This window comes from Sturnus vulgaris, chromosome 3 (assembly GCF_052056855.1).
Source record: "Sturnus vulgaris isolate bStuVul1 chromosome 3, bStuVul1.hap1, whole genome shotgun sequence".
Classification (NCBI taxonomy): Eukaryota; Metazoa; Chordata; class Aves; order Passeriformes; family Sturnidae; genus Sturnus; species Sturnus vulgaris.
This window is the reverse complement of record NC_142245.1, coordinates 23,755,598-23,782,770: the sequence shown is the minus strand read 5'-3', so window position 1 is coordinate 23,782,770 and position 27,173 is coordinate 23,755,598. Positions and strand designations below refer to the sequence as shown.

At 40.1% G+C, this 27,173-nt stretch overlaps 1 protein-coding gene across 1 annotated transcript in view; it reads right to left on the bottom strand.

The window, feature by feature from the left end:
* The window catches only part of KCNH1 (potassium voltage-gated channel subfamily H member 1), a 173,082-nt gene that overhangs the window by 101,254 nt on the left and 44,655 nt on the right, over positions 1 to 27,173 (bottom strand). Inside the window, exon 7 of the mRNA XM_088161207.1 lies at positions 21,555 to 21,984. Coding sequence (XP_088017333.1) covers positions 21,555 to 21,984 — 430 coding nt within the window. The remainder of the gene's footprint in view (positions 1 to 21,554; positions 21,985 to 27,173) is intronic.

Here is a 27,173-nt window from a genome sequence, read left to right as displayed (position 1 = left end):
AACAAGAAAATGTTACAGCTCATTGGAAATGAATAGTAAGATTTGGGCAAACAATTGTGGTAAATATATTCTATGTCATTTACAGGTATTGAGATTGTCAAAGTATAAAGAAGTAAAAAAGCAGGAACTTATTTTTGCAGCTAAACTGTAGTAATAACCTACATGCTCATTTTCTGAAAGCTATGTGAAGTGAAGAACTGTTTGTAAGCTGTGTGTGCTACCATGAATATTCATTTACTAGTTTTCAACACAAGGCAAGGATAGAATGCTTTGCAACAGCTTGAATTTTTGATATTGCATAGCTACTACTGGCTGACAGATATTAATGATTCTTGACAGAATGCTTATCTTTGAGCTGTTGCTGTAATCAATCAGCACAAGAGCAGCAGGCTATTAAAATATTTTTCTGTCAAGCTCTCTTGACATGCTTTGAATGGTACACAGCCTTGATGTTGGGTTTGGATTTTTTTAGGTGCTTTGTTTGTTGGAGTTGTGTTTTGTTTGTTGGGGTTGGTTTATTTGTTTCCAGTTGTTTTTTGGCAGGTGTTGTTGCTGTTGTTCTGGATTGTTTCTTTAAAAAGAGAATCTACCTGAAACCACACAGATGGACTTTCTTGATCAGCACCTCTTGAAGCTGTCCTTAAATATCAGCCCTGATGTTGAGCATTCAGAATCCAGTCACCATGGTTTCAGCTCCTTCTGACAAATGTCCCTCTGTCTTCTTTCTATCCTGCCTTTCTCCATCTACACTCCTCTTTAAAACTATTTCTCCCTGTCAGACTCTTGTCATCTACCTGGCCTGTAATTATTCTTCAGGCTTCCAGAAATTCTACCCTCCTGTTTTCTCTCACTTCTTCCAATTTTCTGTTCAATATTCTGTCTTCCCCCAGCCTTTCAGAAACCTGTCATGGGAGCAGTGATTTAGCAGTCTCTCTGCATCACAAAGCCTGTAAAATTTAAATCAACAGCTTAGCAAACCCATCAAAGAGGCTGCCAGACCTTCTTGGCCCCAATAGAGAAGCCTAATGACTAGGAGGGAATCAAAGTTAAATTAGATGGTCAGGAGAATTGGGACTCTTCACAGATCAGAGGAGGGGAAGGAGGGAAAGAACAGGGATACAAATCTAAATATGTAAGCAGAAGTGAAAGAGCAGAAAAGGAATACAGGTGAGGTTAGGAACACAGAACACAAAGGAGCAGCTGACAACTCAACTCATGAAAAAAGCACAGAGAGAGTGTAAATGTCCAGTTTTCTGCACAGGCTTGGCTTTACTCATATCAGTAGCACCCAAAATCAAAAGAATTTCAGTGGCACTGCAGAGGGAGGGAATAGATACACAGCAGTATGGTGTGTGCAGAGCACAGTGAAAGCCACTCTGCACTAGTAAGAAGTGAAGAATTAAGAGTGGCAAGACAGGCAAAGCAAAGTTGTGTATGGCCAGAGAGGAGTGTGTGACAGAGCTGGGAACTCAGCCCAAACCTGCCAGCTCAGGGCCTCTCCCCTACCCACTGTCAGCACTGAGGAGACAAGCAACAGAGTCTTTTCACCTTCTGCTTTGCTCTTTGCCTATCAGCTTATTTCCTTTGCAGGTCATAACACCTGTTTGCTGTACCTAGAACCTTCTGCAAATTCAAGAGGGCAACAAGCACCAATCTCTCTGAATGCTCAGTAATCAAACTCCAGAAGAAAAACAATGTCTCTGGCTGAATCTCCATTACTCCATAAAATGTACCAAAAGCCTGTTTAATGAAGAAACAGCTTGAGTTAGGACCACTTTCACCAAGATCATTACATGAAATGCAGCAGTAGAAGGCTGAGCTATGGCTTACATGGAACTCTAAAAATTTTGTTTGAAGAGCATGTCAACATCATGACTGCCATGCCAGACTGAGCAAGTCAGACCAAAAGAACACAGTGTCAGTGATAAATACCCCAGTGAGAATGTTGTCTTTGCTAGAGGCTAATGAAAATAAATTCATCCATCTTTATATCTTAAAGAAAATACTCTGTGATTTTTATTTGCTTTTCTCCATTATTTCAATGATGAAAGCATAAGGAATAAGCCAGAAAGATGAAAAAAGAAACACTTCAGAACAAGCCAAGGAGCACAAATCCAGAGATATTGCAAAGGACACTAAAGAGGACAAAAACATTGGGTCCTAGCAATATCCTTCATACAAAGCCTAAGTAAACAAGTTGTCACAAGCAAGGTGTGAAAGAGAGGGAAGTCCTTTGTGTTAATCTGCAGACTGACAGAAAAGAGCTTCGAGAGCTTCTGCAAGGCCACAAATCTCTTCAGAGCATTTTCACTTGCCCAAGTTCTCATCATGAGGGTGCCATCAGAGACAGCATCCATCCCATCCATACAGAGACCACTGCCCTGCAGCTGGGAGCAGAGGAGACAGTGATTCTTCTGAGCATGCTGCCAACATTTTGCATGTTGAACCACTTTTCCTCCCCAGCTCTGTGGATCTATTCCTTTTGCCAATATTTTTCTACCAGTGACAAGCTAGAGGTATTAAATCCTGAACACTTTGAAAGGCTACCACATTCCATACATATTAGTGTGGTTTGAGAAGGGCAGAGGAAAGAGGTAAATTGCTCAGAAAACCATTTTTGAATGGAATCACTATGAGGATACCCAAAATAGAATAGATTGTGTTTTCATATTCCTAATCCAAATGCAGCAAGGAAAAACACACATATGTATCACACAAAAGGCAGAAGATTCTGAAGGGAAACAATTTTTACTTCGTCTCACACATTAACAACATGTTTTCCCTTTCAGATGATGACCACTGGCATCTGAAAATTTCCAGCATTTAATGGCCAGTCCTGACTCCCTCTGCTGGTACTTCATACAGTCTCCTCTTCCTCAGCCTTAGAATAGGAGCAATGTCCTTTCAGCAGTTCCAACAGTAGTGCATAGTGGGAGAGTCTTGTCACAGCAGTTTCATTAAAATGTATAAATATTTTGTTAAGTCTTAAAAATTACTTTGGAATCTTTGATGGTTCATTATCACAGTTTTTATCTTTCCTGTATTATTCTGCCCTTGTACTTACTGTCTAGTACATTTAGACTTCCAGCTACACTAAAGTTAGGACATAATTAAGTAGTAACAAACATAAAACCTTTCCTTGCCTTAATGCATGGTTTCACACTTCATGCAAAAAGGACAACTGCTAATAAAAGTCTTAAACACAATTTATCAACACTGCAGTAAGACTGAAGCACAGAGAAAGCTTTAAATACTAAAAGTTGCAAACTGGCAGTGTGGGAGCTCATTAAAAAAAGCACTGCACAAGAATGCTCAAGGCAAATGCCAGTCAAACTTTTTCAACTCTGAAGTTATTTAATCGTCACAGCAATCACAAGGGATAAGGCATTGTTTAAAGGAACTGGCTTCTGTAGGCTTGGTGCTGTTCAGTCTTCTGGAAAGGTATTCACTGTAAATGTGTCAGCAATTTAAAATGCTCCTCAGGTCTGAAAAGCAATCTTTCTGACCTGAGGCTTGATGCTTCAAGTTGCAGAGCACCCTCAGCTGAAACAATCCAAACAATGTGGGGCTTCTGAATGCCCCAAAAGACCATAACCACAAAACAGGGGCAAACTGAAATATTCTGCAAGTAGAAATACTAGTTTTACATACACACAAGGCGAAATTCATCCTGCTGTGTTTGTCACCAATTTCAGTAAACCAGCATTAAGACAACATAATTTCTGCATTAGTACTTTGTACTCATTCCCTGAGCTTTAAAAGCTACGGTACCAGGGCAGTGTCAGGAAAATCTATGTTTCCATACGATATACATTTGCGTGGAACTGCCCAGTTTCCCTTTTCATTGCATTTGCAGTCTCTTAAGACTGTTCTGACTGGATGAAAGCATGCTAAAAAGCAGCATGGAAATTATTACAATTGCTTCAAAGCTGTGGACAAACCAGTCTGCGACGTCTGCTTACTTATATTTACTTATACAAATTTAAAAGATCTGAGTTATTCTGGAAATAAGCAGCATCAGTGCTGCCACACAGCTCCCTCCACCACAGTTACAATCTTTTCTTGCTGAAGTGTTCATTTCGACACTGTTTTCTGTCAGCTAACAATCCATACAGAAGACCCACTTCTCTCCTTGCTTTCAGGAAAACCACAACCTGGCCCAGCCTTCCCAGCTGCTGTGTTTTCGTCTCATGATCTGTGTGTAACCAGCATCCATAAGCATCCCACAAAGTGCATACATGCACCAAAAGGCAAATTAGCATAAACCGGTGCCATAGGCTCTCTCCATCACCTTGGAGAACAGTTACACTTAGAAGAACTTCCAGAGAACCACACTGTAGAAGTTGATCAATGACATTTAAATTTTTATCATAGGCTTTCAACAAGAGGAAGTTTAAAATTGCAAGGAAAAAACTGAGTACAGTGTTGGTGCTAACATTGTGTTGGTATCACCCACTCAGTACCTAACCCTGCCAACTCAAACCAGCAGGTTTCAGAAAGACCCCAGTTGAGGGAGAGCTTGAAGACAAATGATTTAACAGCTGCTGTCTGGGACAAGAGTTTAATTAACATAATCAAAGCCATTATTAGGCTAATCACCAATTAGCATCACCAATTAACTCACTTATGGACAGTCCCGAATATCTAAAACTCAATGCTTGAAATGAAGCACACACACAGCACTCTGTGGTATCACAGTGGACTAGAGAGAAACACAGCAGAAGAGAATTTACTCCCCCCAAAAAAAGACACAAAAAGGAGGATGCTTTTAAGGATCTCAGGGAAAAAAAAAAAAAAAAAAACAACAAAACCCCGAACAATACAAAAAGCCCCAACTTTTATAATAAAAAAGTCACACAGAACCCCCCCATGCAGAAAACCACAGCTGCAATGTTTGAGGCAAGCTTACAAAGGCACAGCTACCAAAGACCAGCCTAGCTAACACACTAGGTACATACTATCCACTGACTGAAAGTTCAATCTGTCCATCACCCATCACCTTTCCCCAGGTACTCCTAAGCTTCCCACACGCCCTGGGCTCCAGCAGCACCATTTCTTCACCAAGGGCTGCTGCTGCCACAGCTGGGGACCAGCCCATGCTGCTTCTTCCAGTGGGTGCTTTCCCCCAGCACATGGCTGGGCTGTGGGAACTGGCAGCTAAAGGGTGCCTACATGTCCTAGCTTGTCCTCAGAGCAGTAATTTTAGGACCTACACATGCCCATCTTTCTCCATGATTCATTCTCTTGGATTTCATCCAGAGAACGTAATACATATAATTTTCATGTCTATTTTGCACTTCCACTGATATTAAACTATGTATATGGCTATCTCAATAACTGCATAATCTTGTGTGTCTTTCAAGTTCAACACTTTCCAGTAGGTCACTATTAAGTGTCCTTTCATTGTTGGTATTTTTCTTGAAAGAAGACTTGTGTTTTTTCTAAGAATCCTCTATAAATATTCTCTTGCTTCTGTTCTTATATACCTGCTCTGAAGATCAAAATATCATTTTTTAAAATGGATAAACACCACCCTTGCTCTCAGATATGGCTGACCTTGATTATCTCAATTTGAAAATTGAAAGATTTAGAAAGTTACAAACATGAGTCAAATGGAAAATAGAGAGAAAATGTGTAGACAACCATAATTACAGATATTGTTACATTTTGTTCTAACGCTATAGTGATGACAGCAGACAGATAATAGCAGTAAAATCATAAATAGTAGGAAGGGCTCAGAACATAAGGAATAACACAAAGCACATCATCAGCCTGTGGAATGAACAAAGCCATAAAAAAAAGCCAGTAAGAAAGCTCTTTGTTTTTGGGTTATGTTTGTTTTCCCATTCTAATGAGAAGACACTGGTTCAATCAAGCTGTTTTGAACATGATCATAAATTGTTGAGATTGGAAAAGCCCTAAAGAACATCAACTGCCACCCTGCACTGCCATGTTCATCACTAAACCATTCCCTAAGTGCCATATTCACATCTTTTAAATACCTCCAGCAATGGTGACTCCACCACTTCCCTGGGCACTCTATTTCCATGTCTGAACACCCTTCCTATGAACAAATTTTTACTAATATCCAATCTAAATCTCCCCTGCTGCAACTTCCTCTCATCCTGTCACTTGTTACCTGGGAGAAGAGACCAACCCTCACCTGGCTACACCCTCATTTGAGGGAGTTGAGGAGAGTGACAAAGTCTCCCCTGAGCCTCCTTTTCTCCAGGATAAACATCAGACTTGTGCTCCAGACCCTCCACCAGCTCTGCTGCCCTTCTCTGGACTCACTCCAGCCCCTCCATGTCTTTCTTGTAGTGAGAGGGACAGAACTGAACACAGGATTTGAGGTGCAGCCTCACCAGTGCTGAGTACTAGAAGATGAACATTTCCCTGGTCCTGCCAGCCATACAATTTCTGATAAATAGTTGTTATCATACCTGTTATGCTCTGATTGCTTCTCTGAGTGTGATTTTTCAAGTCCACAGTTTCAATTACAGCATACCCAGTGTATTCACTACACAGAAAGAGCACAGAGATCACACACAAGGCATATATATAGAAGCACAGTATGGTTTTGTTGTTGCATAGATATCAGCACTAACCTTATCTGTTGATAAGATGCAGAGGGTGTATATCTGCAAGATGCAGCTCTTACCTGACAGGACCAGAAATATTAGTGCCAGCACTGAAAGTGCAGCTGTTTCCACAAATAACTAGGGGGTTTAAGATGGTAGAATCAGCCTGTGCTGCTAGGCTTCTCTATTTTAGTTTTTCTCATTTTAACTTTTACAGTTCATCTACATTTTCTCCATTAAAATTCTGCTTAAGTGCCATTTACATACAGGTATATACATCCCTAAATTGAAAAATCATATACTCTTATGCTTCTCTTGTCTAAGGTCAAAGTTTTCCAGTGGGTCACCAACACATATAGTTATAATTATTAATGTTTTTTATTATAATAATAAAGGTAATAAATTATAAATCTATTCTGCCTCCGAGGCGTAGCAACATAAAGTCAGGTTTGCAGTGCACCAAATGGGGAAAATCTGAAGCTAAACCACAAATTATCAAGCACCCATAAAAATGCTGGTCAAAAAAGACAAGGTGACAGCACACAAAATAGTCTCCAATTCCTCCAGTAGGCAATTTTTTGCTTGAACATTGAAAATTGACATAATTTAAAATCTACCCCAATATGAGGAAGAGTAAGTGAATTTGCAAGCAGTGATTTTGAGTCAAGTTCAGAATAAACCCAACCCTTTAATGAAAGATGTTTTACCTTCCTTTTCTGCAAAAGCTCTTGAAACACTGTCAGCTCTCACAGGGTCTCAAGTCTTTGTAACTTTTCTCAGAACACTTCAGGTATGGCATGGCTGGAGTCAGGACAGGAGAAACTGATGCAAAAATAAGATCTGATCCTTAGGGTAAACAGGTTTTTTGGGCTGGGTGTTAATTTTCTTCAGCTGAAACATTTCTATGCTGCCCTCCCTCTCCTGGGGGACCTGAGCATTCAGAACTGGGGCACCAAGGAGCAGCTTGCCTCCCCTGCCCTCCCTGGACATGGGCTCAGCAGAGATTGGGAGGAAATTTGCTGTTTCTCAGCTGTAACTACACTAAATGCTCTTTTTTAACTTTAGATGAATCTACAGCCTGTTGAACCGTGAGAAGCAAGAAATCCTGAGGCTTTTAGAATGACCAACAACCAGTAGGCACTTTAAAGTGCAGGTTGTTTGGGAAAGCAGCCCTGCTTTACAAGAGTGCTCTTGATTCACCAGGCAACTGATGGCAAAGTCCTCCAAAACTGCTAAAACAGAAGTACTGCTGTGTAGCTACTGAAGGACAAACTTTCCCATTAGCAACCAGCAGGAAATCTGTCTGTGTGGCCTCAGGCAAATATTACTGTGTATCAACCATTTTGTGCATCACTGCATAGAAAATGGTACAAAACCACATAGTCTTCTCTTTAACCTATAAAGCAGTATTCTCTGGCAGGTTAAGGCTAGAGACAGCAACTAAAGGAGGAAAAAGCCATGCTAGCAGCACACAAACACATAGCAGTCTGAGATTGAAGTTCTTTCTTTTCTTCTATCCATATTGCTGTCTTCTGGGAAGCAGCTTGTTTCACTGCCCATTTATCCAAAATTAATCAAACTCTTCAGCCACCTCCAGCGTTATCCTAAAGAGCAGGCCTACAGATCCTGCCCCCAGCCCCTGACAATAACCAACATCAAAAGCTTACAGGAAATATATCTCATTCATATGCAGCTGCTTTCCCAGAATTCTTCCCCACTGCTCTCCCCTTCAGACACTGTCTGGTATTAAATCTCTGGGGAGTGAGTACAGCCATGATGGTACTTACAGAACAGCTGGAGGAGGGAAAACCTGTAACTACTGCCACAAGGGCAGTACTTGTGTCCTCAACACTGATTCAACATTCAACCTGTTTGTGCAGAGTGTGTAAGGCTACAAAGTTAGTTCTGTTCCTGACCAGGTCTATACAGCTAGTGCCCCAAAGCTAAAGGAGAAGAGAAGCTTCACAGCTGACTGTTGTTCTTCCCAGCTAAAGGCAAAGAGCTTGAGAAACGTGGTTGCCCTCAGGCTGTTATCTTCCTCTGTTTTCATATGTCTTATCTACCCCAGTATTTCACTGTTGAACTGCCCAATTCATTGTGCCTTGGACCCTTGCTGTTGTACCAGAACTCCATGTACTGAACCATTCATACCTTTTTGGATATAGTTGCCTGCTGTATCATATTTTCCATTTCAACCCAAACTGGCAATGACTCAGAGCATTTTCTTCTGTCTGGCTGCCCAATGATACAACACAATGGTCCCATAAAACAGTAGTCTTCCCTCCAGTCTTCTGTATTATTGAAGGCTGCATATGAATAAAAAATAACTCCATTCTGAACCTGAACTGCACCCTCATGAATGGAGACATCTTCTATGTTGGCATAATCACAATCTGAATCTCATGCACTCTGTACAGTACAATATCAAACCTGATAAAATCAGCATAGTCAACTTGCCATACTTACCTCATTCCCCAGCATGCACTTTTCCCTCACATAAATAATTCTCTCAAATTCCCTTTTCAAGTCCTTGTCTGCTTTAATGAATCATCACACTTTAAACCACACTCTTTCAGCCACAAGGGCCGAAGAAGAGAAATACTGCCCATCTTTTGGACTACACGTCTGTAACCACCATGAGGAAACAACCATCTTAAACATGCACCATGTTAGTTTCTGTTTATTTTGGGATGCAGTCAAAAAAGAAGTTTAAGAGTTTGTAAAGAAAAAGGAGAAACCTTAATTTCAACTTCAAGCTCTATTTCTCTCTCTCAACACCTGCTCTCCTTTTTGCTCACCCACACACACCTCATCATAACAGCAAAAGATGCCATGGAATCACAGTAACCCACATTCTTCCATCTCACACCTGTCAGTGCACTTAGGAACTGACCAGAAGAAGCCAAAAAAACCAGTCAGTCAGCTGTACTGGCCTGAAAGGACCTTCTGATGCCATCACTGGAAAACAGGAGCATCCATCTACTTGGCAGCTTCAAGTCATATCCCAGAAGATGCTTGGCAATGTCATACAGATGTCTGCCTCACTGCTCTTCTCATACTTCCAAACATACATGGAGAAGTTTTCATTTGACTCTTGTAGCTCTCACAACAAGTGTGCTGTCTTCTCTTATATCAGTGAAGGGAAAAAAATTGTGACTCATCTGCCTCTCCCCTTTTCCTTTATCCCAGAAAGCTGTCCTTTTGGTCAGATGGCACACTGCAGCACCATGCCAGCATCTACTGGTGAGTCAGTTCTCTGGTGCCTCCTGGAAACACCTACACCAATGCATGCAGCATGGGCAGCAAGCAGGAGCATCTGCAACGTGAGGCAGGTCCCTCCCTAGCTCCCTGCACAGTCTAAATACGTAAGAATGGCAAAGAAGGGAAAAGAGGTCATGGAAGGTAACACCATAGGTTACACCCCACCTCCATATGGGCCTCAGCTCCCTGTGTCACACTACAGGGCACCAGCAGCTGGACTGCAATGCCTCTTGCAGACAGCATCTGGCACAGCCTCCAGTCACTTCAGTTTACCATAAACATGAAGGTTCAGAGCACATTATTTAATTATCTAAAATAATCAGACATTATTTCCACTGCATGAGTAGATCAGAAGAGCATTATGAGCCAAAGGTGGAACATTGATAAGTCATCTTCTCCCTTGCCATGCCAACAGTCTGTGCAGCACCTACACAACACAGTGGTTTGCTCAAAGTCATGTCTCTGTTTGGTAATCCCTCTATGATTTTCACAGGAGGTTGCTAACTTCATGTGGAATAAGGCTCCTTTCCAGAAAAATGCCCATTTCCCCCCTCACACATTCTGTAGCTGTCATCTCATTACTAACCTGCCGACAACTTATTTGCAAGGAGTGTGAGAAAGACAGTTCCTAAAATCTTTAGTTTTGGCATACTTAGTTCCTGATAAAACTGATTTTATAATTTTCTAGGTCATGCAAATAAAGACTTTTATGAAGAAAAAATTAGTAGAATCAAAAATATTCAAAACAGAAGTGAATCAAGCAATCAGAACTTATTTGCTGCAGTATAGGAAATCACCTTCATTTCCCCTCCCATCCCTCCTGATTTAAATGCAACAAACTCGACAAGAATTTTAAAGTTCAACAAATGGTTAAGGAATGAGAAGCTGCAGGAATTACAATTTATAACAACTTCCCTCTCAAAAACCAAAGGGGCAGAACAAGACAAATTGAGTATCTTTTCTGGTTCCTTGTTTCTTATTAAATTTTCTCTGTGAGGAAAAAAAAATAAAACCAGGATGATGGTGCTAGTGTGGGATGGCAAAGCTCAGAGTGGTGACAGGCCCAGAAATGAAGGTTTACAGAGGGAAGTGAGAGAAAAATGGTGGTCCTTTTTAGGAAAGAGAACTGGAAATAGGCCACATGAGATTTAGGGTGCAGTTCTGTGAACTATTCTCAGGGGCTACTAAGTTATTTCCAAGATCAAATCATTGTCAGATCTGTGTATTTGATGCAAAAGGATGCACACTGTCCAGGACCACACACACAAAGTCCCACAGCAGGCCTGACAATTAGGACATGAAATTCCACTCATTTGCCTTCTGAATATGAAAGAGAGGAAATAATTTGGAAAGGAACATTAGGATAGTGTTGATTCAAAATTGGAGCAAGTGTTCAACTTCATATTTTGCAAAACTTGTACTAAAAGTGCAAACTGTCAGTAAGCCATACAACTGTAATAAATAAGTTTAAGGTTTTCAGAATTCACTTGATGAAGTTTCTAGTAGTTCTAAGACTGTTTAAGACCTTTGTGGACCAGGATGACCCAAAAACTCCATTATTTTTCACGCTTTCCTAGTAAATATTAATTTTATCAGAAAATAACTTGCAAAAAGATTCCTCATTCAAGTTCAAAGACAGAAATTAATTATCTTAAGCCCAATTCTGTCTCATTCTATTTGGCCTCGTTACACTTAGAAGATATTATCCATCTCCAGTTCCCTCTTTTTTTGTATTGAAAATCCTGCAGGGCCTTTGCAGTAACAATGAAGAAGTACCAAACCACAACCCTGAATCATCCCACTCACCTGCACTCATCAACCAACACATTTGTTGCTTTTGGGATGGTGACAGGAGAAGGCAAGGTTTGCCTACAAACCTAATTCCACACCCCCTGGTACAGTTACTGTTTTGATTTCAAAGAAGGAAAAAAAGCAGTCCTAATTCATGTTGAGGTGAGTCAGAAAATTCAAGCCTTAATACCTCAACTCTTTCATTCTTTACCATAACACACTTGAGATTTTAGAACCTACTGGCTGCCAAAGTCCTTTGGTTAGAAGAATAAATTTTCTACTTTTCTTCCAGGCAATAGGACCTATTAATATGTTACTTGTCTCCTTCCACATTTTTCACACCAGTAGCAGCAAGAGTTGCTGTACAATGGATAAAAGATACTGATATTTTTACATATATTCCATATTCTCTCAGTAGATCAGAATTTCTTCCAATAGGCTGCTGCTTATGATAGGATATGTCTTCAGATAATAACTCAAGTTCATATCTAGTGTATTTCAGAGCTTTCAACTCCAAGTAGACTGCATATGACACACAGCAGCACTTGCTTCCTCTAAAACATTCCCTATCACTTTTATAAACAGCCAAATCTTTCTTTAAATTATAAAAGCAGCCAAATGCACTAAGACTCACAGATCTGGTAAGCACAACTAAGCCTTATTCATTCTCAAGATGTCATGAGACTGCTTATCCAAGTGGTTAAGGTCATATCAAGATCTAGAAACCACTTACCCATTCCAGCCAAGCAAGCTACTTCTACTCCAACACTTTGTAACCTTACACCGGGCCTGTTTGAGTCCAGGAGAAATTAGATATTTAAATAACCATACCATTTTTTGAAGCTGATGCAGAAGTGAAAAGTGCTTAGAAAATGCTTCAGAACTTCCATCATATTCCACATATTAGATGACAAGTGGCATGATGTGCCATGTGGGTGGATGTGCTATTTTACTATTTCTCCCCCATGCCTATCTAATTGCTTTTTTCTTAGTCTGAAATGGACCAAATAAAACCAAATCCTTGTCCAGGATTGCTATCCTTCAGCAATACAGTTGGCTGCTTAAGGAAAGGCCTCCCAGCAATGCAGAGACAAGGAAAAATTTGTCATGCTTTCTGTATGTTCCACATATTTAGCCAATTCCAAAAGTGGAAATCCATAATATAGTTCTGTCAGACAAACCACACTCTTCTAGATTGCACTTGTGTAATTCAGCAATTTGAGAATAAATTTGTAAACTGAACCCCCAGGTTTGCTATCCTGCATAGCAAAGCACTGTGTCTCTTGCAGATTTTTTTGTTTTATTGTAGGGAACAAAATATTTATCTTGCATATTATCCCCTGGTTCCTGCCTGAAATATTCTTTCTTCTTTTTATATTCCTCTGCTCTCTCAGTCCCTGTCCTGGATGTATCACACTCTTCTCTCACAAATTAACTTGGGTGAATCCTGTTCCTCTAGATTTTAAAATAAGCTGGTTGCACACTCTGACTGAAGTTTGATAAAGCCAGCACATTTCAGTGTTTTAAATCTACTTATAGGAAATACTGTTAGAAATGTCTAAAGAAAGCAAAATCCTGCATGTGATATGAAAGCCATCAGGTGCAAAAGAAAGATATCCACAGCTAGGACACCTTATCTTTCTCTTTCCTATTAAAGAGTTAAAAGACAATTTAGAAAAGCTGTGTGAAAGAAAGAGAAAAGGCAATTATCTATAACATTACTGTGTAAGCTCTCCCCAAATACTCGAAAAACCAAACCATTAACACTTCATAGCTTTCATCTTCTATCAAACATAACTATTTTTTCTCCATTTGCATTTACAGTTCTTTCAAAAGTTGTCCAATGTCTTGGGGAGCAACGTTAAGCTCGGCAGGAGAGAAATGGATTGTAAAAACCTTGAGAATTAGAAATTTTTAGAAAAATCTCACTTCAAAAATTGTCCTGATTGGATTTGCAGAGTACTGATAGAGATATGGACTATATCCTGGCACTATTCTAGCAATTAAATTCTAGTATATTCTGAGGTAGGGTGATTCTTTAGATCTATTAGGCTGAAGTACAGTCTGAAATTTTTTGTCATTATGGCAAGATAATCAAGGGACAATTTTTAGAGCATAGGTATGAGATGTAGCTCTGGAACATCTACATTCCTTTTCCCTACAACCACAAGTACATGGGCAGTTTACACTTGCCCTTTCCAAATTATATTTTTCCAAAACTTTAATAGCAATAATTTATTCTAGCTTTAATCTGCTCATATATGCTTTAAATAACAAGACAAGGAATACTGGTTACTCATTTTTGCATTCTAAGAAATAACATCTCACAGAGAATTAATTCAAGCTTCCCCAGGCCAGGCCAAGAAACAAAGAACTACCATACTAATATACTGACTAAAATTCTTTCTTCTTGCTTTGAAGTGTGTTGAGTTGAGGAGGGGACTAACCCCATATGAATATGGCCATGATCATTAGTTAAGACAGATTTATTACAGCATTAGCACTTGTGTAGTGAACCTGAAAGACAACTGAGCTCATCTTAGCCTGGAGACGATTTTTGTAGGAATTCACCATTTAGATAGGTATCACCTAAATGCTTTTTTCTGGCTTTAACACCAGTGTTTTATCATAGAACCACAGAATCATTCAAATTGGAAAAGACCTTTAAGATTATTAAGATCATTGAGTCCAACCTTAACCCAGCACTGCCAAGTCCACCACTAAACCATGTCCCCAAGTGCCACATCTACACGTCTTTTAAATCCCTCCAGATGGTGACTCCACCACTTCCCTGGGCACTGTATTCCCGTGCCTGAACACCCTTCTTATGAAGAAATTTTTACTAATATCCAATCTAAATCTCCCCTGCTGCAACTTGAGGCTATTCCCTCTCATCCTGTCACTTGTTACCTGGGAGAAGAGACTGACCCTCAACTGGCTACACCCTCATTTCAGGGAGTTGAGGAGAGTGACAAAGTCTCCCCTGAGCCTCCTTTTCTCCAGGATAAACATCAGACTTGTGCTCCAGACCCTCCACCAGCTCTGCTGCCCTTCTCTGGACTCACTCCAGCCCCTCCATGTCTTTCTTGCAGTGACAGGGACAGACTGAACACAGGATTTGAGGTGTGTCCTCACCATTGCCCAGCACAGAGGGAGAAATCCCTGCCCTGGTCCTGCTGGCCACACTACTGCTGGTACAAGCCAGAATGCCATTGGCCTTCTTGGCTACCTGGGCACACCCTGGCTCATGTTCTGTCACTGCCACCAGCACCCCCAGGTCCTTTTATGCTGGGCTGCTTTCCAGTCCCTGTGCCCCAAGCCAGTAGGGCTGGACAGAGTTGCTGTGACCCCAGTGCAGGACCTGTCACTTGACCTTGTTGAACCTCACCATTGGCCTCAGCACATCAATCCAGCCTGTACAGATCCTCTGCAGAGCCCTCCTGGCCTGGCTGAGGGTGCACTGGACCCCCTCATCCAGATTATTCACAAGGGTATTAAACAAGACTGGTCCCAGTGCTGAGTCCTGGGGAACAGGGTTGTGCTTCAGTACAATCAACCCTGAAAAAAACATGCAGGTCCTGGACATCCTTACCCAAAGAGGAGGCAGCTTTTAAGAGCAAGATTCTGGCTTTGGAGCTTGCTGTGCTGTGAAGCCTGTCAGCACTGATTGCATCCCTCCTCCATGGCCTGTCTGCACTGAATGCCAGTGATGGAACTGTGTGCAGGCCAGGTGCTCTGCCTCATCAGTGGGGCTGAAAATGCCACCACGACCTGGTGCACCCCACGCTTACTGATGAGAAATACCAACATGCTCTGCTGAAAACTGCATCCCTCGGGACTCAGATGTCTGAAGAGCTGTTAATACATCCAAAAAGCCAAAAACAACGTTGTCTATCCATCTGGTTTCTGTTTATCACAATGACTTTGAGGTTTTGGTAGGTTTGTTATTGATTTTTGGAGTTGGCTTTTTATTGTTTTTATGTTTTTGGGGGGTTTTGGGGGTTTTTGTTTGTTTGTTTTTTGGTTTTTGTTTTGGTGGGTTTTTATTTTTTTTGTTGGTTTTAACTCATTCTTTACTCCTATCAAGAGAAATTGAGACATTTTCACCTTCAGAGATAACCAGACCAAATCCTGCCCTAATAGTTAAACCCTCTTCCAACCTACAGAGAAACTCTACCCACTTCTCTGCCAGCCCTATCACTTTGCTGAAACTTGCTGTAGCACAGAAATATATCCACAACACTTCTGACAGTTCATTCTAGTGGAGAAAGTATCCAAGCAAAATAACATTCAGAAATCCCAAACAGTGGCTTAACAATTACAGCAATAACACACCATCTCTTCAAATATCATGACTAGTATTGAATAAAAAGTAATAAAGCTCAGCACAGAGGGGTGAAGGAACAGAACTGCAATGACTGGCCATACTTATTACAAAGAAATTGAAAAAAATTAATAAGAATCCAGACCTTTAAATTAGGAATTACTGGCTAGAGTAGTGTTGCTGTTGGCTAAGATAGATGAGAAAGAAAATTAATGCAAAATTATCAGCCCTACAGAAAGCATGCCATCTGCAACTTCAGGAGCTTGCAAGAGGTCCATGGCATCTGAGAGATTTTTGTCATTTTGCCAGAGATGTGACAAAGACCAGGAATTCAAGAGACAGCTTTGGCAAGACAAGGTTTCTTTTTCCTTTCCCAGCATGTCCCCAAACCCAAAACACTGCACTGGCAATACCCAATGAGCACAGAGAAAGCTGCTTTGGGCCTTTCTCTTGGGCCTTTGTGCTGCACCCATTAATGATACCCTCAGCAAACCTAACTAACACTTGGCACACGACTGGCCCTTAGTTTCAGGCCACCAACTTCCAGCAAAAATGATTCCAACATATTCCCCCACCACCTAGAAGGTGTTCTAAGGGTAAATGCATTTCTCTTGTCATTAGATACACGTTTAGTAAATGGCAACATCCATTTGCTTTTCAATTGATGACCTGCTTTATGAGGGGGAAATCACGCAATGCCTCCATATCTTGTCCAGATATTTTGGTATCAATAGTTTGGTTTTTATCAGTTCCTCACTATCCTTGCTCACAAGAGCCACTAAACACTTCCTACCCTGCTGGAGGTCACCAAAGCACACAATGCTCTGTGAGGATGTGAAGGAGCAATACTGACCTGTGCATCATGATACCTGCCACCAAGATTTTCTGAAAGCTCACAGGGATGGTCACACTACTGTTCCTTTCAGCAAGAGTGCTGGAAACAAAACTGCCTATGTTTTCACATTTACCAAATGTTATTCTCACTTCTGGATTGTTTGGGTGTTTTTGTTTGGTTTGTTTTTGGTGGGTTTTTTTTGTCTAATGAGAAAGAAACTATTCACAGACAAAGCTGATGAAAGCTGAGACAGCTACTCCATTCTCCTGGGATCTATGTCTACCTTAATCAGAGAAATAGCTGAAGTGCTGCAGGACTGCAAGATGCTTGCATTGCACACCATCAGCAAAGAGGAGTGGCTTGGGTTTCTGGACTGTTTTAATTAATGAACTCAGTGGCAGACAATTCATCACAGTACGTAAGCATGCATGTTCATGAATCTGACCTTTTCACTCCTACTTTGGTCTTTTTCCATGATCCCTCTCACTATCTGCTCTAAGTATAGTGATCACAGGGGAATTCATGATTTCATTTAGCATTCAAATATGGGCCTTTTCCTTCATATTTTGGATGAGTCAAGCCCTGTAGTTCCAGTAAGTTCCTACCTAACAAAGGAGAATTTAGCATAAACAAGCACCAAAACCTTGAGATCTTTTAATGCAACTGAGACCACCAACAAAAGGCTCCCAAAAATGATGGATTTTGCTGCATTGCTCAGAATCCAAATAGACAAGCATCCATCAGTATTATTTTCTGTCAAAAGTCAAGAATGCCAAGCATTTTTAGAAATGTTCATCCCTACTCTGCCTGCAAGCAAGGGGATTGCTGACACAGTACCCAGATACAAAAACTGCAAAGTCCTCTGATTTCTGCTAGTGCTAAGGAAAAATAAACAATACCCAACCCAACCTGACAAAATCACTGAGAAAAAAATATAAAGACTGTAATTTTAAGGCATATGTCTCCACAGGGAAGAAACCAAAAATTGAAACAGCTTTTTTTTTTCTCAAGTATTAAAAATGGAAAATATATGTCTTTCTGCAGACCCAGACAGTGGTTTTAAACCTGGTTTTATATAACGTCAGCCTCACTGAAAGATCTGTCTGTAGACATATTCCCTATTAATTAGCAATTTAGTGGCCATCTGTGGAAAGGGATAAGCAAATATGTTTTTCATTTAAAATGAAACTGAGGAGTTAATTGCTTTTACTTCCTGTAGTAACACTCATCCTTCTCTCTATATATACATACACATACACTCAGTAAAGAAAGTGAGGCAAAACCATGCAGGTCAGTTCACAGATGTGAAGATATTTTGCTCTGCAAAACTATAATTCACCATATGTTCAGGAAAAGCAGCTACACAGTAATATGAAACACAAGTTTCCACAGAATAGAAATCATTAAAAGCAGCCACTGGGTACTTCATTTCTATTTTAAAATAACTTGATCTTCCCAAACAGATGTGCACTATTTGAGGTCAAGAATCAAGAGCGATTTTCACCTACCCCCTGCAGTGGAGCTGACAAAGTGACAAAACATCCCTGGGATTACAAGTGTGCCACAGCCCCCCACATATTTAATTAGGGGTTTCACCTTCCCATATCAAAATAACCAACAGCAAAACACTTTCTCTCTGAAAACTGCAGCCACAATGAGGTCAGTAGGACAGCATGTGCAACATTGCATTTGAGAGCACAAGAACACCTCCCTGCAGAAGGAGGCCTTGAAACAGAGACCAGGGCTGCTGAGACAAAGCCATGCTTTCTTAAACTTTGTCCTAAGTGTAAGCCCAGCCACCAAAGTCAGCCCCACAGGCTCAATACCCACACACGACTCACCTCAATCATGCCTTCCCAGTGCCTGTGCACAGCTAATATAATGCACCCACTTCTCCTACAAGCAACACACATTACACTTTTTACTGGGTCAACATTTGCACTCAACTCAGCTAAAATTCCCACTGGTCTAGGACAGCTTCACTAAAGTACTTATAAATTTTTAATTAAAAGATACCCGGATTTATTATTTACCATAATGAAAGCTTGAATAAAAGAGAAAATGGAAGTGGTCTTACCTACTTTTTTAAACAGCTGTCTGATATCACAGCAAAGTACAATTACTAGCGTGTCTACAAAGAGTTAATGCAAAACAAATTTTGCCACAGGATCAGCTTTAAAGAGGGAGGAAGCAGTGAGCAGAAGGGGACCTATCCATGGCTGAGCTGCAGGGCAAACCAAATTTTGTCTTACAGAAGATGGAATTACAGTGTTAACTCCATCTCTCTGGGCATAAGCACACTAAAGACACACGGAAGGACACTAGTCATGGACTGCTCATGCTTTCAAATCTCTAATATTCTGAGCCTCTCTGACAAACACCTCATTTGCATGCCACCACAGGCCTGTGCTGACTGTAGCACAAACCTTTCAGTCAGTTTGCCAGTGGAAAAGACAGCAATGTACGTCTTAAAAACATTTGTTTACACAGCAGCTCCTCTTTGGAAACAGAGGCTCAACAGACAACAATCCAAGATCACAGAAAAAAGTATCGCTGCTATTCACACCTTTCTTCTTCAGAAACTGTTCAATATACTGAGCCACTAAACCAAAACAAAACTAGAGTCCAAGCTGCTAGAAACGAGGACTTGAAAGCCTTGCAAAGCCACCAGACCACCTGGCAATGTATACACACCATGACCAGCCTTTCCCAGAGGTACACGAACCTTGCACAATCAAATCCATTGTATTAAAAATAATTCTGAGCAGGCAGAACAACTCACACTTCTAAAAGCAAATTCTTCATTTCCCTCTACTTGATGCCAACATCTGCACTCCAGGGAAGCAGCTCTTGAGTGTCTCTACCAAACCATGGAGGCACAGCTAATGGAGCAAACTGAAGCCAAGACCATCGATACCAACAATCAGAGGGAGGGTGCAAAGGCAGTGTTGTGACTCTGAATGGATGCAGGACCCACAGAGCTGCAGTTCTTTGACAGCCACCAGCAGGAGGGAAAGTCCCTGCCCTGCACTGCACCCGGACTTTCTGCAGGGCAGCCTCACATACAGCCCATGCCAGAAAGGTGGGGCTTGAAGACATTTTCACACATGTTCACCTTCTCCATCACCATTTCCAGAAAAGTCCATTTCTTTGAGAAATAAACATAAGATAAACATTTCAAAGGTGATCTTGCTAATGAAATTGTGACTGTAAGCTTAGCTGGCCTTTTGATACAGCACTTATTGCTATACAAATGAGCAGTGAATAAAACACACAAAAAAGAAAGGTTATCGTTTTCTTTCTGCTCATCAAAATCAACATTATTTATGCATAAATTCAGTTTCTTTCTGCCACATTGTCATATGACAAGTCTGGAACAGGTGCAAATCCAAAATAGCCCCATGTACATTCATGACTTCTTGAAGGCTATGCTTAATCATTATTCATCGTACCAAATAATAATACTGATTAATACTAGCTGTTCTTGTTCTAGCTAGTATCATGGTCATAACAATAAGCCAAAGATCAAGATATTTCCTATCAAACTGGCACCTTCATCAGGAAATATGTTTGGAAGCCTGTTTTGTGCTACACCACTACATTGTCTAATACACCTTCTTATGAGAAAACTGCAAAATTTTACCCATGTTTTATAAAAATTTCCCTTCTCCTACAGAATGTTTTATTAGGATGATGGGACTCTTGGCAGTGGAAAAAGATAGAACAACAAAATTAACAATTTTTATAGCTAAAATATCCCAATCCCTGTGTGATCCACAATGCTTGTCTTGATAGTTTCTCTCAGTAACCTTCAGCATGCTTAAAACTGCACACATAATCTCAGTGTGTGACTTCAGTGTTGCTGTAAAAGGACATATCAGAATCAAAGGTTCACATTTCTACAACAGGCACTCTGCTGCTAATTGAGTTTCATTATGAATTTGGTTTTAATTTTCTGCTTATCAAGGATTGACTTTCTCCTCCTCTGGATGCAATATTACCATACAGAAGCTTCTATCTTTCTCCATATAATGACATGTTTTCCCATAGACAAAGCAGACTTTTTTTCCCCATATTTTGGTTCAAACTCCACCCTCATCTAGAAAACCAGGACCTAGTTTGACAGTGGCCACCATATGGTTCTTAACTCCAAGTAGCTCTCAAGGCACTTTGAATGCAGATCCTGCATTGAAATGACAACATGGCCAACAGCTGGACAGCTTGGCCACATGTATCCATTCTAACGAGAATGTCTGAGCCAGGGGTGCCCAAGGACTTGATTTAGGGTATGTCTGTGTGCACAGCCCACAGCAGACTTCTGGTTCCTAGAGTCCCAATTCTCTCCCCCTTAGAGGATGATGCTCCTAGACCTCCTCCCACACTCTGAGCCACTTATCGAATGTATACAGCTCTCAGATGTGAAAAGAGTTTGCCACATACTAAAATGGTAGAGGCAAAAAGGTGCACTAATTCTTAACAGTTCAGGCTTTAAGCATTTTATGGTTTACTTACACGAGCATATTGAGAGGATACGGACAGAATATTCCTTTCAAAATGACTGAATTATTGCTAGTCACAACAATACTCCTATTTGTGATTTAAACTGAACCGGTAAGGAAGCGTGTAATGCTTACGTTGCCACCAAAAATATTTTTAGCTGCATCACATTTACCAGGATTCCAGATGTTCTCATGAAATCAGCATTCATGACACGCAGCTATTTGGTGATGTGCATGAGAAAGACAGAACCTCTAATACTTACAGCCAATCATCATCATAGCCACAGCAAAGATCTTCTCCCCATCCGTGGTCGGAGCGATGTTCCCAAATCCCACGCTGGTGAGGCTGGTCATCGTGAAGTACAGCGAGGAGATGTAGACGGAATCTTTGCTGGGCCCGCCTTCCCACTTGCCAAATCCCGAGGTGTTGAAGCGGTAGGGAGTGCCTATGGACTCTCCCAGCTGGTAGAGCCAGCTCTCGGTGCGGATGGTGTTGGTGTCCTCGTCGATGACCTCGTAGTCGCCGATGCTGTACCAGATGCAGGCCAGCCAGTGCGCGGCCAGCCCGAACACGCACACCAGCAGCACCAGCACGGCCGCCCCGTACTCGATGTAGTGGTCCAGCTTGCGAGCCACGCGGCCCAGCCGCAGCAGCCTCACCACCTTGAGCGAGCTGAACAGGCTGCTGATGCCCTGCAAGGATAAAGCGCGCTGGCCGTTAGAATTTCGCGGGAAAGCAACAAAATATTCGTCACCGCGGCTTCCCGAGAAAACAAGGCGATCCGTAAAAAAACACAGAGCCACCAGATTAGCAGAGAAACTGTGAAACACAAAAAACTTAGTGACACTTTCCAGGGAGGAATATATGCACTCGTGCCTTCATCCACTACTATTTTGTGGGTTGCTCTCTGAACTCCCTTTTCAGATTATTTGAACAGGTTTACAAATACTTTTTAAAACCTTCCAATGACAAGCTTTTCTATTCTATTTCTTTTCTATTCTATTTCTTTTTCTATTCCATTTCTTTGTCTGTTCTATTTCTTTTCTATTCTATTTCTTTTTCTATTCCATCTTTGTCTATTCTATTTCGTTTCTATTCTATTGCTTTTTCTATTGCATATCCAGTTGTGAATTCTTATGCAACACGTCAGATGTAATGTCTCAGATATAACACAGATTGCAAAATTTAGCTCAGACATAACAGAAAGAGAAATAAAGAACGCCAAAAAATACTGGAAGTACCTGGCAATTTGTAGTTTTCCTACTTCCTACAATGCATTTCCTAAGACTCCACTTTCCTATACAAACTCATGCATTAATAAGCAGTCCTCTGACATTTCTCATATGAACTACACATAGCTTAAATATTTCAAATATCTCACTAATCCCCAAATTATATCCTTTTTATGACAGCTTTGATATCAATGCAGTATTTCTGTGCTGAAAAGAATATGGCTCCCATAAAACAGAATTAAGCCAGCATGCAGGGTATTGTATTGTTAACTTTTATACAGATTTGCACAAGAAGTCAAATTAAAAAATTCAAAACCATTTGGGACATGAGAAGATCTGAATAGCCTATCATAAAAATCCTTCTTTTTTTTTTTTCTACTTCCTCTTACTAAGACTGTTTCATATGTAGAAGTCTGATTAAAATTTAAGCAGACTGGTTTAATGAGTATTTCTGGAAATGCATAATTGCATACTTCTGGTCACCAGCTTTTACTGGAAGTTTGTTTATTCCTGCATAAATACAACTGCCTCAGTATCTTAGGCTGCTTCAATGCACTAGAAAACGATGTTTTATTAAATAATTACATAAAGTATATTGACTCATGTTCCCCAGGACTGCAGCAATATCTTTTCCCTTTATTTCATGAATTTGTCATGATTACATTGACTCATTTTCAGAGACAGATGTAATTTGTTACCTGGGAACACACTATCAATTTCTATTAAGTATCTGGACAAGATCTAATGCAAGCAGGGGGTGGGGAATAAAAAAAGAGAGAGAGAGGAAAAAAAAAAGAAGATAAAAAAGCAGTTTTCCTTTAAATCAGAGATATTTGCAGAAATCTAGAAGAGAGCAAGTAAACTATTCTTTTCATGAACATTTATGCCAAACTTTTCAAGTCACTGATGCAAAAATTGCTACACAAAATAAGTTAATTTCCATTTCCCATTCATTCCATACCCAGCTTTGTTTTGTAAACACTGGAGCAAAGCCTCAATGCCAATTCTGAGAATATGACACAAAAGGCCTTAATTTCCAGGGGAGGGAAAGCAGGTATTTCTGAATATTCAGTATGGAGAGGGAAAGCAAAGTGGAAAATGCAGAAAATTAAAATGACATTTCAGAATTGGATATAAGCAAGTCCTGGACTGACCAGTGCATTTAGTCTCTGCATTCTAAATATTCTGATATTACAACACAGCCTTCTGGCCTTTTCCCTCAGGACTAATGCCCATTTCTCCCTTTTCTCTTTACAAACCTTAGGAGTTTTTACATTTTGAGAGGTCTCCAGAAATGGTGCTTTTAGCTTCAGTCTCAAAACCAAGCCTTGTAATCACACAGTGCTTCAAAATTTCCACCCCAACATCCGAGAAAACAGTTTTATTTTTGTTCAAAACCTGTTCTTCAAATTAAACATATCCCTGAGATTAAAAAAAAAAAAAAAAGTCCCCCAAAAATGCTGTTTGTCAGCAAGAGTCCTACCAAAGCCAAAAAATAAAAATGGTTTAGGAAGGACCTAATAGCTTAGAATCTGATTAATTCTTAATGAAAAATTAAAAAGAGTCAAGGATTAGAAAAACTTGGGGAAAGGAAAGAATCACAGGAGTTCAAGAAATTGGATATGAAAAATAGGAATAGTAATTAAAATAAATGAAATCAGATTTTAAAAGTCTAAACCAAAATACTTTCTTCAAATGTTCTCTTACCCTAATTTCCGTTGTGAAATTCACTAAAAAAAAATTATTTTAAAAATTTAAATGGCATTGAACTGCATCATTTGGGAGAAACTGATTCTACTGAATACTGACCAGAAATAGAGTGAATTAAGCACTTTTTACAAAAATAACTCGAGTATTTACAGAAAAATATATACTTGATTTGGTTGCACTGAAAGGCTACATTAAATATTCTAATTACTCCTAATACTCACCTGACTGCATTGCCAATGAGATTCTAAAAGTTCAGAAAAAGCTCTATTAAAAAAAAAACCAATTTATTTTTATTTCAGCATTAACAGTGTTCTCTCTTTTATTTCCTCAAAGGAAAGGATTTGTCTATCCTAAATGGACCAATATCAAGAGCAAAAACTGCACAGGGAAATGATTATGCATATAACTTTAAAATTTCTAAGTGAAAGAATTTCAAATGGTTACAAACAACAGAAACTTAATAGACTGTTTTCACAGATGACAAATTAGGAAAAAAAATCAGATAGTCCTGCAATACTTTAAATCTGTACTTTTTGGCACTAGATTTAGCAAGTCATATTTTAATGCTTACTGGAATAGATCTGCTGGATTGAAAAATTGACAATTTTAGATTACCACTTTCGTAAATAGAACTGTACTTTTAGATTATTGTCCATTTTAATGCTCTTATCAGTCCAGATTATTTTTATGCTTTTATCATACAGATGGCTCCACAATGTCACGCAGAGGAGCCTGAACTCAATTTACTTCTCTTGATGTGTGTCCCACCCTCTTGGTCTGCCACTCCTGCCAGTTTTGAGAGGCAGATGAAGAGACATCCAAGATCCTTCTGCCCAGAGGAAAAAGGAAAACCTCAGCTCATAAAGAGCTAGAAATGGCACTGCAGGTCCCAAGCAGGCACCCCCAGATATTCTGCTCTAAAGCGTCACCATAAGGAATAACTGTGGGGCAGCCAGGGAAAGGACAAGGCTAAGTAATATTCCATGGAGTTCTACCTGTGTCTGATTTACCCCAACACAGTTAGTTGCAACTATTGGTACTCTATCCAACAGAAAACATCCCTTGAGGCTATGCAAAAATGAAAAAAGAAAAATCTGTTATATGGCCAGAACAGACACATAGTACATTTTTTACTGTATTTTTTTTACACAGAGAACTTGGATGCAGTGCTCACTTCAATATGCAGCCCTTGGTCAAGTATGTCAGAAAATACTGAATTTCACACACATTTCTGTTTCAATGGTTTTGAAGCAACTGAATGAAACTAAAAAAATTCTACTGCTGATACCTGTATATAGATGTTGATAAATATTTCATAGGTTGGCAGGTTTACTTTCATTGCCAGTGATGGCTGCTGCATAAAAAAGGAAGAAAGTGTAGCCAGTCCCCTCCAAACCTAAGGGCAAGCTCAAGGCACTGAGACACTGAAGAAATAATTCCACAGCCACTGACTGAGCAAACTTGAATGTCAAAAGCCCTTAAAATGATAAGAAAAACCACTTCCCTCCCTCTTCTTCTATACATTCTTTGTAAAGTAGAACTGTACCCCAAAAAGAGAAAAACAGGCCAGCCTCAGTCCCAGGGGAAAGCAGTGCCCAAATTTTATAGTCAAAGAAAATGCTTCATAACTTTGTCCTTGAAATACAGCCAAAAGTAAATTTCCATGTATAATTTGTCATTAATTAAAGCTCCTCACTATATACTGTGCACATTTACACAGGTTTTCTTCTGTATTTCCTTGCTTTCTGCAAGACCTAATCTACTGTGAGTGAACCTCTTGTCTCACACTGTTACCTCAGCCACGTAAGCAGCCTTCTCTCCAAACATGGATATCCAGGATATTAATGTTTGGGCTTTACCTCTCAATCAGACAACTTAAGATTTATTGCTATTACTTCCACACCCAGAAAACAAGACAGAGACACTGTGAAAACACAAGGGCTGTAAGCAGGGCAGTTATTGTTACTTGTGTCATTATGGTCCCCAAGAACAGTGACAGTGGACTATCACTACAGTGATACATGCTGTACAGATAAAAACAGTGGCTGGCTGCTGCTCATTTGCCATGCAAAATTCAATTCAACTCAATTCATTGAATAATAAAAGTCAACCTAGAAAAAAAATCAAAATATAAATTGTTTAAAGAACAGAGATAAAAACTGAGGCCACCCCACCTGCCCCCTCCCAAAAAAAAGTGAGAAATAATTCATTTTCCATTCCAAACAAGGTGTAGCATGAACAACTACAGAAAATAACTAAAATGCTACATTCACCCCACCTCCTACAGCTGCAGTAGCACAGGTACTTTAGTAATAGATTCAATCAACATGACAGTACTCACTTTTTAGGCCATTATTCACTTTCTACATGTACAGAAAGAAAACGCACTTAACCCAAGCATTAAGATTTTTTCCTAGGCTCAAAGGCAGGATAATTTACTTCCTACTTATTACCTATTTTTAAAAAGAGAAATATTCAGTATTGGCACAAATCTTTCCTAAGTTTTCCAGCACTCTTCTCTCATATGGAACTGCTAAAGTTCAGGCTTCATCTCAATTAAAGGGAGATGCAGGAGACTAAAAGCTAACCATTAAAAGAAAGAGAATGAAACAGACAAAAAAAATAAATTATTTATTCCAAAAGAGGAGGCAATGAACCAAATTTATCACTGCTGTGAGGCGAGAGAGAGAAAGCACTGCCTTCTTTCTTGACACTTGAAGTCAGCCATGCCACAACCTGGCTCTGCCTATCTGCAGTAACATGGCAGCCCTGTCAGGTCATCATTAGGACTACACATTTCCATCATTTGTCTCCTCTGATTTTCTTAATTAGGTCTGAGAACATGACCTTTCTTACAGATTGCCATATTTAGCAACCAAGAGATGAGATAGCGTTATGTGCACAGGTCAAAATCAATATCTAAGCCCTCTGGATACTGC